The 12,473-nt window shown below is 37.2% G+C and overlaps 1 protein-coding gene across 1 annotated transcript in view; it reads right to left on the bottom strand.

Annotated features, from left to right (window-relative positions):
• Window positions 1-12,473, bottom strand: part of LOC100345702 (WD repeat-containing protein 64) — a 161,644-nt gene that overhangs the window by 83,373 nt on the left and 65,798 nt on the right. The window contains exon 10 of the mRNA XM_008268195.5: window positions 1,715-1,854. Within this exon, the coding sequence (XP_008266417.4) occupies window positions 1,715-1,854 (140 nt within the window). The remainder of the gene's footprint in view (window positions 1-1,714; window positions 1,855-12,473) is intronic.

Here is a 12,473-nt window from a genome sequence, read left to right as displayed (position 1 = left end):
AGACTTGAAAGGCTACTTTTTTATTTTTTTTGGAATTAAAAGATGTTTCTTTCAATGCAAAAATTTTTGAATACCATGCATAAAAGAGTTCTTCAAAAAGTTCATACACTATGCATAGGTTTAAAAACTTTTTGCACCAAAATAAAAATATCTTAATTATATTTTCCATGAAGTTTTTGAAGTACCCTTGTATTTCTTTTTTATTTTTTGATTTAACTTTTTTTTTATTTTTTTTTTAATTTTTTTGACAGGCAGAGTGGACAGTGAGAGAGAGAGATAGAGAGAAAGGTCTTCCTTTGCCGTTGGTTCACCCTCCAATGGCTGCCACGGCTGGCGCGCTGTGGCCCGTGCACTGCACTGATCCAATGGCAGGAGCCAGGTACTTATCCTGGTCTCCCATGGGGTGCAGTGCCCAAGTACTTGGGCCATCCTCCACTGCACTCCCGGGCCACAGCAGAGAGCTGGCCTGGAAGAGGGCGATTGCAGATACGATTCTAAGAACATAATATTTACTTCTTCCTTCCTACTTTATCCCTCCTGCTCTCCTTCCTTCTCCTTTGTATGTTTTTGAAATAACAGATTTTAAATTAAAATTACAGTTAAAAGGCTTAATACTTCACTGAATAAGAAACTTAAATGATAACAGGTGTAAAGCAAATCACAAAGACCCTAGTTTAGTGGGAATATAGACAACAGCTATAAATAATGATTGAATGGAGAAATGACCATTTCACCCATATACAGAAAATTTTTAAGTATATTTTATACAAAATTACCAAATGAACATTTACTAATTCCTACATTTTCTCTTCTGTTTCATAGATGTGTCTATTGCTACAATAACTAACACTGTTTTCTTTATTGTAGTTTTATACTATGTTTTAATATATGACAGAGAAAATACCAAACCTTCCAAAGTTTCTAAGATATTCTTTTATATCAATATTTCTACATTAACTTTAAACTTGGCAAATTGATTATTAAATAATCCTGACCAACCTTGAAAGTATACATAAATTTAATGGAGAATATCCTCTAAGGTCTAGGATCTCCATGTAGGAATGTAGCATATTTCTTTATTCATGTTCTAAAAGGAAAGTTCTTCAGTGAAACCTCATACTTACTTTTACATAAATGGTACCTATCGCTTATTAAGATTATTATTAGGTATTTCATATTTGTGTTCTTGTAAATGCTATCCTTTATTTTTCTAATAAAAATAGAAAAAACTAGAAATTCATTTTTTATAAATTGCTTTTATAACCAACTATCTTATTGAACTTATTTGCTCTAAATGTTTAACATGATTTTACTGAATTTTTCAAGCAGTCACATTATTTTCAAATATCATAATTCAATCACTTTGTAATACTAATAGTTCATTTTTTGTGGTATCACATTGCCTACAACATTGAAAACACCATTAAGTAAAGTGCAACAGTAGCAGAAATCCTTATTTTTATTTTTTTGTCTTTAATGATGATGTTCCTATTTATAATGAACAGACCTCTTGTGTTTTAGTATTGAGGATAATTTTAGCTCTCTTCCCAGTACTGTATCCTTTTATACTTATCTTTAAACATGTTGCTCCTATGCACTAATCTACAGAAACAGAACAATGGCTCATCATCTCCTTCTCCAGAGAGACAATATTTTTCCCAGTGACTATAAGTTACTTAGTCAAAAACTGTACATGGCTACCTATATATGCTACCTTTGCAGAGGAAAGGCTGATGACGTGTTGATCTTTCTCATTGGTTACAATCTCAGTGATACTGAACATGTGTCCCACAAGTTTCCCCACTGGTTTGGTGCTGATGTTGGGGTGCCACAGACGGAGTACCTTATCTTCTCCTGAAGAAGAGAAGAAGGAAAGATTATTGATTTTCTCAAGTGATCAAGTTTTAAAAGTCCCCCTTTCAATCATATCCTTCTCTTGCTCTTATTATCAAATCCCAGTCAGTTTGTGATTGACTTGCTAAGAGACTAGTTAGTTGTGGATCTATTGCTCCTGTCAATGCTGTTTTGTGATAATCATTTTTACACACATAAATGGGAAGTCTTAAAATATTTTATGGGTACTTTTCTTGATTCAATACTTTCCTACTCGTTCATGCATTAATGTATTATTTATACTTTATTTACTTCCCAAAAGTATTTAAGGCAGCTTTTCTTTCATTTTCACATTCTTAAATTACATGAACATTATAATAATGAAAGAAATCAAAGGAAGAGGGAAGCTGCAGATGTCTCCACCATTATAACTAATCAAATGTTTTTATTTTTTCCACCTCTTCTAGCACATGTCCATAAGTGTAGATAACTTATATGTAGTCATTATAATAACATAGATACTATTCTTTTTTTTTGGTCTTTCTTTTTTTTTAATTTTTATTTAATAAATATAAATTTCCAAAGTACAGCTTATGGAGTACAATGGCTTCCCCCCCCCATAACTTCCCTTCCACCCGCAACCCTCCCCTTTCCCTCTCCCTCCCCCCTTCTATTCACATCAAGATTCATTTTCAATTCTCTTTATATACAGAAGATCAGTTTAGCATACATTAAGTAAAGATTTCAACAGTTTGCACCCGCATAGAAACACAAAGTGAAAAATACTGTTTGAGTACTAGTTATAGCATTAAATCACAATGTACAGCACATTAAGGACAGAGATCCTACATGAGGAGTAAGTGCACAGTGACTCCTGTTGTTGACTTAACAATTTGACACTCTTGTTTATGGCATCAGTAATCACCCTAGGCTCTTGTCATGAGTTGCCAAGGCTATGGAAGCCTTTTGAGTTCACCAACTCTGATCATATTTAGACAAGGTCGTAGTCAAAGTGGAAGTTCTCTCCTCCCTTCAGAGAAAGGTACCTCCTTCTTTGATGACCTGTTCTTTTCACTGGGATCTCACTCACAGAGATCTTTCATTTAGGTTGTTTTTTTTGTTTTGTTTGTTTGTTTGTTTTGCCAGAGTGTTTTGGCTTTCCATGCCTGTAATACTCTCATGGGCTTTTCAGCCAGATCCGCGTGCCTTAATGGCTGATTCTGAGGCCAGAGTGCTGTTTAGGACATCTGCCATTCTATGGGTCTGCTGTGTATCTTGCTTCCCATGTTGGATCGTTCTCTCCCTTTTTTATTCTATCAGCTTAGATACTATTCTTTAACTGTTAAAATTTGGAAAGACTGGAAAGGGATAATTTTTGTGAAAAGTGGCTTCTTTCCCTCATAATAGCTCCACTCCTTATAAAAAAAAGTTAACCTTTTAAAATACACAAATTCGATACTTTATAGATATATTTTATACCTGCTTCTTTTTATGTTTATGAAGATCTTGGACTCATACCCTCATAATTATCCTTTTAATTTGCTGTTTCATAGCTTCTTAAGATTATTCCACTGATTCTTGTTTTTACTTTATTCAATAACATTGAAGTGAATCATTACTTTATTTATGTGGGTTTTTTTTCCTCCTTTTTGGATTACTACTGAGGATATATTTCCAGGATTGGTTGCTATATTAGGGCTATAAACATTTTTGTGACTTTAAAACCTATTACTAGATTGTTTTCCCAAATAACTGTAACAACTTCCAAGGCCATCAGTTAAATGTAACTATACTAATGTCATCAAATTATGGCCAGAGCATAGTTTTATTATTGAAAATGTTTAAGATTTTTTTTTCTTTATTTGGAAGAGAGAATGAGCGATAGAGGGAGAGAGAAGCTGGGGGGGGGGGGTGGAAAGAGAGAGAAAAAAGAATTTTTGTCCACTGGTTTACTCTCCCAAATGCCCAACAGCTGGGGCTAGGCATTTATATTTTAAAAATGATACTCTAGTTAGTATAAAAATGCCACCCCCACATCCTTAGTACATTCATTATAGCATATAAACTTTTAAACCCAGAAGTGTAAGAAGGAAAATATGTAATTTGTTTCAATGATACTTTTCCAGTTTCAAAAACTTTTATGGGTACTTGAATAAAATAAAGCTATAATACTTGTCATGTAAGTATGCATTCAAGTATTTAATGAATTCTTTTTTTTATGTTGCATTCATTTTTAAAATATCTATTGAGCCCCTGGTGATCCAGTACAATAATAGGTGAGAGAGATGCAACTATAAGTAGTTCCTGCAGAGTTACACTTCTAAAGAGGGCTTACAGGTAGGACAAAATGCTCTTCTGTTTCCTACTGGTAGTTGGATCATATGAAACCATAGCAAAAGCTGTACCATTTTGCATCCTGGATTTGAAAATTCACTAGTTCTTCTATTAGGTTACTTTGATTGAGTTGAACAAGAAATGTAAGCAGAGAATGAAACTTTGAGAATGTTCACATAAAGAAAGAATAGATGATAGAATTAGCAAGTTAGAATATGAAGCTGTTGCCTTGGCAGCTCATGACAAGAGCCTCAGGTGATTACTGACAACATAAATAAGGGTGTCAATTGTTAAATCAACAACAGGAGTCACTGTGCACTTATTCCCCATGTAGGATCTCCATCCTTAATGTGTTGTATTATGCGAATTAACGGTAAAACTACTATGCATACAGTACTTTATACTTTGTGTGTCTGTGTGGGTGCAAACTGTTGAAATCTTTACTTAGTATATATTGTTGATCTTCTGTATATAAAGATAATTGAAAATGAATCTTGATGAAGAATGGGATGGGAGAGGGAGTGGGAGATGGGAGGGTGGTTATGGGGGGAGAAGCTGCTATAACTCAAAAGTTGTATTTTGGAAATTTATATTTATTAAATAAAAGTTGGAAAAAAAGAAAAAAAAACAAAATAAATGAAGCTTTTATATAATAAAAAAAAGAAAATGTTTAAGATTTTTAATAGGCCTGAAATGATATATTTTTTAAAAACTTAAGTTTATGATAGCTAATTCTGTTGAGTGTTTTCTCCTGTATGTATCTGCTAATTTTATCTTTTTCTGTACATTGATGGACCAAATTCTGTACTGATAATGTATTAGAACTCTGGTGATAATAAATATTTAATCAAAAATTTATCATGTGTATGCACACACGTCTAGTTTTATGACAAAGGTTAGTTAGCTGTTCAGAAAATCCATATTCTCTCTTCTTACATTTTCCAGGACTCTTTCAATTAATGGATATCTTTTTTAAAAAAATAAAACAGCATGGCATTAAAATAAAAACAAACACATAGATCAGTGGAATAGAACAGAGAGCCCAGAAATTAATCCACATACTAAAGCCAACTAATTTTTGTTTTTTTTTTTTATTTAGTAAATATAAATTTCCAAAGTACAGTTTATGGGTTACAATGGCTCCCCCCCATAACTTCCCTCCCACTCACACCCCTCCCATCTCCCGCTCCCTCTCCCATTCCATTCACATCAAGATTCATTTTCAATTATCTTTATACACAGAAGATCGATTTAGTATATATTAAGTAAAGATTTCATCAGTTTGCACCCACACAGAAACACAAAGTGTAAAATACTGTTTCAGTACTAGCTATAGCATTACTTCACATCGGACAACACATTAAGGACAGATTCCACATGAGAAGTAAGTACACAGTGACTCCTGTTGTTGACTTAACAATTTGACACTCTTGTTTATGGCGTCAGTAATCACCCTAGGCTCTGGCCATGAGTTGCCAAGGCTATGGAAGCCTTTTGAGTTCGCCGACTTCGATCTTATTCTGACAGGGTCATAGTCAAAGTGGAAGTTCTCTCCTCCCTTCAGAGAAAGAGACCTCTTTCTTTGATTTTTTTTTTTTTTTTTTTTTACAGGCAGAGTGGACAGTGAGAGAGAGAGAGACAGAGAAAGGTCTTCCTTTGCTGTTGGTTCACCCTCCAATGGCCGTCGTGGCCGGTGCGCTGCAGCCGGTGCACCGCGCTGATCCGAAGCCAGGAGCCAGGTGCTTAACCTGGTCTCCCATGGGGTGCAGGACCCAAGCACTTGGGCCATCCTCCTCTGCACTCCCAGGCCACAGCAGAGAGCTGGCCTGGAAGAGGAGCAACCAGGACAGAATCCGGCGCTCCGACTGGAACTAGAACCTGGTGTCCTGTCACCGCTAAGTGGAGGATTAGCCTATTGAGCCACAGCACCGGCCAAGCCAACTAATTTTTGGCAAATGTATCAGGAACATACTTTGGAGATAGGGAATTCTTTTCAATAAATGTTACTGGCAAAACCAGACACACATATATAGAAGAAAATAATGAAATTACATCCCTATCTTGGATCATATACAAAAATCAACTCAAGATCGATTGAACACCTAAATGTAAGACTTGAAACTATGAAATTTCTAGAAGAAAACAGGGGTAACATTTCAAGACATTGGTTTAGTCAATGATTTTTTGAATAAGACCCCACAGCACAGGAATCAAAAGCAAAACCAGACAAATGGTGTTATATCAAACTCAGAAGCTTCAGAGGAAACAATTATTAGAGTGAAGAGACACCAGGGAGGAGAAAGTGTTTGCAAGCTACTTATCTAACAAAGGATTAATATCCAGAATATATCAGGAACTCAAAAAACTCAACAGCAACAAAAACAACCTCCAGTTACGAAATGGGCAAAGGACCTGAGTAGACATTTTTAAAAGGTGAGATAGAAATGGTCAACAAATATATGAAAAAATGCTTAATATCACTAGCCATCAGGGAAATGCAAATCAAAACCACAATGAGCTATCTTACCTTGCTTCTGTTAGAATGGCTATTATCAAAAAGACAGAAAGTAAAAATATCTGGCGATGATGTGGAGAAATGGGTAACTCATATATTGTTGGTGGGAGTACAAATTATACAGCCACTATGAAAAACAGTATGGAGATTTATTTAAAATCTCGAAATTGCCTGCCATGTGACCCAGCAATCCCATTACTGGGTATATATCCAAAATATATGAAATCATTGTATCAAAGAGATAAACTTGTTCATTGCAACACTGTTCACAATAGATAAGATTTGGAATCACAAAGGTGTTCATCATCAGATAAGTAAACAAAAGAAATATAGTATATACACACAATGGAATAGTTTCAGCCATGAAAAAGAACGAAATGCTGTCCTTTGCTTCAAATTGAAGGAGCTGGAGGACATCATGCTATGGGAAATAAGCCAGACACAGAAAGACAAATACAACATATTATCCCTCATATGGGAGAGTTTCAACACAAATGAAACCTAAACCACCAATCTGAACACAGAAAGGGGATTACCAGATACTGGGAGAATAAAGCAGAACAGAGGGCTTTTGGTTTAAAAGAAAATGGGGGGCCGGCGCCGCGGCTTACTAGGCTAATCTTCCGCCTTGCGGCACTGGCACACCGGGTTCTAGTCCCGGTCGGGGCACCGGATTCTGTCCCGGTTGCCCCTCTTCCTGGCCAGCTCTCTGCTGTGGCCAGGGAGTGCAGTACTTGGGCCCTGCACCCCATGGGAGACCAGGAGAAGTACCTGGCTCCTGCCATCGGATCAGCACAGTGCGCCGGCCGCAGCGCGCCGGCCGTGGCGGCCATTGGAGGGTGAACCAATGGCAAAGGAAGACCTTTCTCTCTGTCTCTCTCTCTCACTGTCTACTCTGCCTGTCAAAAAATAAAAAATAAATAAATAAAATAAAAAAAGAAAATTGGGGAAGCGTGATGTGTCTCATTAATTGTGAAAAATATAGTAATATGAGATGCTAATAAAAGGGAAAACTATGTATGGGGTATATGGGAATTTTTGTACAACTTCACAATTTTTGCTTTGTAAATTAATAATAATTCTGAAATAAAGTTTTAAAAAGTGTTATTTTTCATAAGGAGTTAATTCACTGTTTCTTTGTTATTTTCCATTTGATTTTCTTTTTTCTTTTTGACAAGCCAGGATTTAGATAAAGTCACACATTAAAGACAGCTGTTCTTTCATTTAGCAAACTCTTATCTCAGCTGGTGAGTCACTTGATCCAAGCGCATCACTCTTGATGAGATGAGCTGGCTCAGTTCACAGAGAAAAGCAAGAGGGAGCCAGCCTCTAGCGAACCAAATTGCTGTGGTCAAGGAAGAACACAGGGATGGGAACAAAGAACTGACTCAGCCACAACTCCGCATCTAACCAGTTGCACCACTTATGGAACATTGCTTCTTTTCTGGGGACTCAATTTCTTTGTCTGTAAAACTGTGATCTTCAAGAGTTCTTTCAGCTCTAAAGTTTTATGACTGTGTGCTCTGGAAGGAGAAATTACCATAGTGAGATTACAGGGCAAAGTGGAATATTTATATGTAAGAGAAAACCTTCAGGTTTTCAGTTATATGTTTCAAACTGAATAATTCCAATAATACATTAACTTGTCTGCATGTTCTTTTCACTGGAAATGGCCAGGAAGTATCATAATACTTAGGTATGTTCAGAACTCGAACCTCAGACCCGTAGATAGTCCTAGAAAATGTTGGTTTGGGGAACCGTTGAAATGGGCATTATCACTCCTGGAAGATAAGATTAACCGGTCCACAGAGAAAATCTGTAACTTATATATCATGTGATGACAAACAAAATAGAAGAATGCCACCTAAGAAATGTCCAAGTCTCTTCAATTAAGAGTTTTGTCCAACATATATTGTGAAAGAAACCTGATCTCCCAGAGGTTCCCTACATGTATTGCCAGACTTCCCCATCTCTGCTTGCTTTCATCAATAGTAAGGAAGTCCTTATGTAGTCTGTGTCATGGCTTTTTGGATCCAGAATGAGCAGAAAGGGACCTGAAACTAAGCTTTAAGTGACCAGAGTATTTTATCTATATTATTATTGTTATGATTATCATCATCTGTTGACTCATGTTCTATGTTATAGTATGGTTATCTATAGACTACTCTTATTTGTACTATGAAACTTTGAATTATTCTTGTTTTTATTTAAGAGGCAGAAAGAAGACAGACACAGAGAGTTACCATCTGCTGGTTCATTCCCCAAAGGCCCACAGTGCCGACTAGAGCCAGGATCTGGAAACCCAGATTTTGCATGTGGGCAGCAGGAACCCAACTACTGGAGCCATCACTTGCTAACTTTCCAGGGACTGCATTGGCAGGAAGCTGGAAATAGCAGCCAGAGGTGGGAATTGAATTCAGGCAGTCTGGTGTGGGTTACAGGCATCTTAACCAGCATCTTAACTGCTAGGCTTTGTCGCTCCCCGTCTTCGTGGAGGAACGACACAGGACCCTGCGTTGTTCTTTTGTCTGCTCGGCCCTCCCCGGGTTTGCTGCTGGTTCTTCCCGGGTTGGCTACCGTCCCTCCCACCTCCGTGGAAGGGAGGTTCCCCCTAGCCACTTTCCCCACTTCCGTGGGGGAGTGGCACACCGCCAGCCGGCTCTCTCGGGGGCTGCACAGGTGTTCCTTCAGATAGATGTTCCTGGTGCATGTTGTCTCTCTCCTCCTTTATAGTCCTCTTCCACCAATCCCAACTCAGCTGCCCACACGCCGAGTACGCTGCTCTCCTCCAATCAGGAGCAGGTCCTACAGTTTATTGGCTGAACTGGAGGCAGCTGTGTAGAAGCTGTTTCCTCCTCTCCCAGCGCCATATTGTGGGAGAGCAGATGCATAGAATAAGTCTTAATTCCAGTAACTTAGTCTAGTCCAAGTTGCTCCCAGTTGCTCCCCACAGGCTTAGCACCTACTCCTGAGTGAATCTTTTGAAGAAAAAGGATATGACTTGATACTTATAGTATTTATGGTGCCTAGTCCACAGCAGTGGTGTAAAAAAAATTGTTGATGAAAAAGCATTTGCAAAGCTCCCAAGACATCTTTGATGGCAATTAATTGTTTTTATACACTGGCTTTCCATACTAGGAGCTTAATTCTTAAAATGGCTAGTGGAGACACTATGGGTAATAAATTCTTGATGGTCACCAAAATAACTTTCAGGAAGTTAGCAGTTGTTTTTTGGTAAATACTCTGTCTTGGTGTTTTGTTTTGCTTTTTTTTTTTTCTTGTCAAGACCATCAAATGTCTCAGTACATTTAACACATTCAACTATACCTCAGAAAGCTGCTTTCGTGGTGTATTTTGAGTCGTCAGCTGGTACATACTGTACATTTAGCAGTGTGCTTGGCTGACTGACTAATCAACAAGAGCATTCTCCTGAGAAAATGTATTGTCAGTTATAGGGATTTGCATTTTCTACTAATAGAGGCTCCATAACTGTGATAATTCAGTAAAGTATGCATGGTGATAAGTATGAGCTGCTTGTCAGTTATGTTGCTCAGTGTTTTCTTACCTTTGTGAAAGAGCTAGAAAACTCATATAATTAATTAGTTTTCAAACTCTAGATCAGAATTTTATAATGAAATGAACACTAAGGTTAATAGGAGTCAAATGCCTGAATCCACAAACACTGAAGTAGTTTAAGTCCCAGAGCTTTACCAAACACATTTTTAATTCCAGAAATAACTAAAATACTGAGATTGCAAAGTAGATGAAAACTGTCAATACTTACATTTTGTTTTCTTTTGTGTGAGAACAGCAAGCTGTCCAGAGGAGATGGTCAAGTTTGGTGTGCAGCATCAAGTGACAGTCATCATATTTTAGAACTTAAATCTCACTTTGGCCACATGTTTAAGCTCTCCTTTCTCAGGGAGTCTTGTGTACAGGATTTGACTTGAAGTGAAAGAGAAGGCTAGTATTTTTAACTAAAGGCATGCAGTGGTGTGGATAGCACCAACTGCACTTGATTCTCAACCATGTTGGATGAATATCACCACACCAGGAAATCTTTTCCTCATCTCCTGGAGTGCCTACCACCTTCCTCTGACTTGTGGTTGAGGCCAGGGAATGTTCCCATTTTCATTTAATTTCAAGTTAAGACAGTTATCAACTCAGAAACAGACAGCAGTGGATCACAAAATCATAATAGAAGCATCCCACTTTTTTTTTTTTTTTCAAAACATAATCCTAGCATCTATCTTTGTGTGTTTTACACCTAGGTATGGGAGCTCTTTAAAAGGTAATTATTCTTGGCATGCACAGTTTAGAAAGATGAATGATTCTTAGAATAATCAGTAACAAGGTTGAGGAAACTTGCTCCCAGTCCAAGCCATGACTCCCATGTACTACTTTGCAGACTTCTTAGTCACAAGCCTTTCCTTTCTTTTCTTGATGTCCTTAATTGAATTTTAGAAGTATGTGGCCAATGGATGCCTTATTTTTCTGAATTCATAATGCTCTAACTATATTTGAATAGCATCTCTTGACAAACTGTATTCTGAATTTTCCCAGGGAGGTATTTAGTTTATTTAGTTTAAAGTCTGCATATGAACAGGCAGGCCCAAGTCCAACTTCCTAATTTTGCTAGATGAGGAAAATGAGCAACAGGGAAAGATCAAGTGATTGTTGAAATTTGAACAGTTGGTTAATGGACAGGTGATGATGAAACTCAGCTTCTCTACCTTCTGCATTGTTTCTACTTGTACTTTCCAAGGGACTGCTATATTATTTTGTAATTATGTTTGAATTGTAAGCTAATTTCAGATAGATATTGTGGGAGGCCCAAAACAGTATAGACTTAAATATATAATTTGTTTTATATAAAGATTTTGGATGCATAATATATGGAGAAAAAGTTATTTATTCCCTTAGGGGAAACGACCCAGCCAGGAAGTCGAAGTTTGGCTGCCCTAATACTTTGTAATACGGATATTTCAGAGGTAAATCAAGATACTTGAGGTAGGAAACCAAACATTGCCTGCTGGGTATGTTTGGAGGTAAGACATTTAAAGAAGTCTTAGAAGGAAAAAAACCAATAACACTTAGTTATTTAACATTTTGGCTCTTCTTTTGCATTATTTCTCTAACTCTTTGGCCAAATGGTATATTTAATGATTTTTTTTTCTTGTTGATGATAGAATTTTCTTCTTTTTAAAAAAAGTCTTCTTGTTCTCTTCCAAAGCTCAAGTCTCCAACACAACTCCCTTGTATCTGTGTTTCTGTTTTGCTCACAGACATCCTGTGAGCCTACACACCTCCTGTTTCCTGTATGGTGATCTGGCCCAGGAGCTCATCCTCTCCTCCCTGTGGGCAGCCTGGGAACCCTAATGTCCCACTTTTCTAATGGGCTTTTTTTTTTCAGCAAAAGGAAATTCCTCCTGGGTTTGTAATCAACACTTCACGTTGAAGTCCAAAAGTGGGCTTTCATTTGCTCCTCTTCTCCATGTGAGTACATCTTCCTAATTTCTACATAACCATCAATACAATTGCTTTTCTTCTCTCTCTCTCACCGTGCAGACTTGGAGTGATTGATTTACTTTAGTAATCTTCAGAATCACTCTGTTTCCAGACCTTTTGTATAATCCATTCCCCATGTCTTTGAGAATGATTTTTTTCTTTTCTTTCCCCATAGCACGGGAACAATTCAAATACTCTCGTTACTGAGGGCATTAGTAACAGCCTCCTGATTGGAACCTCAGATTTCATCCTATTCTAACTGATCTTCCATAGTCTGAAAAAA

This window comes from Oryctolagus cuniculus, chromosome 13, assembly GCF_051225735.1.
Source record: "Oryctolagus cuniculus isolate XC-2025 breed Fujian yellow rabbit chromosome 13, ASM5122573v1, whole genome shotgun sequence".
Taxonomy (NCBI): Eukaryota; Metazoa; Chordata; class Mammalia; order Lagomorpha; family Leporidae; genus Oryctolagus; species Oryctolagus cuniculus.
The sequence above is the reverse complement of the archived record's forward strand: the minus strand, read 5'-3'. Positions and strand labels throughout refer to the sequence as shown.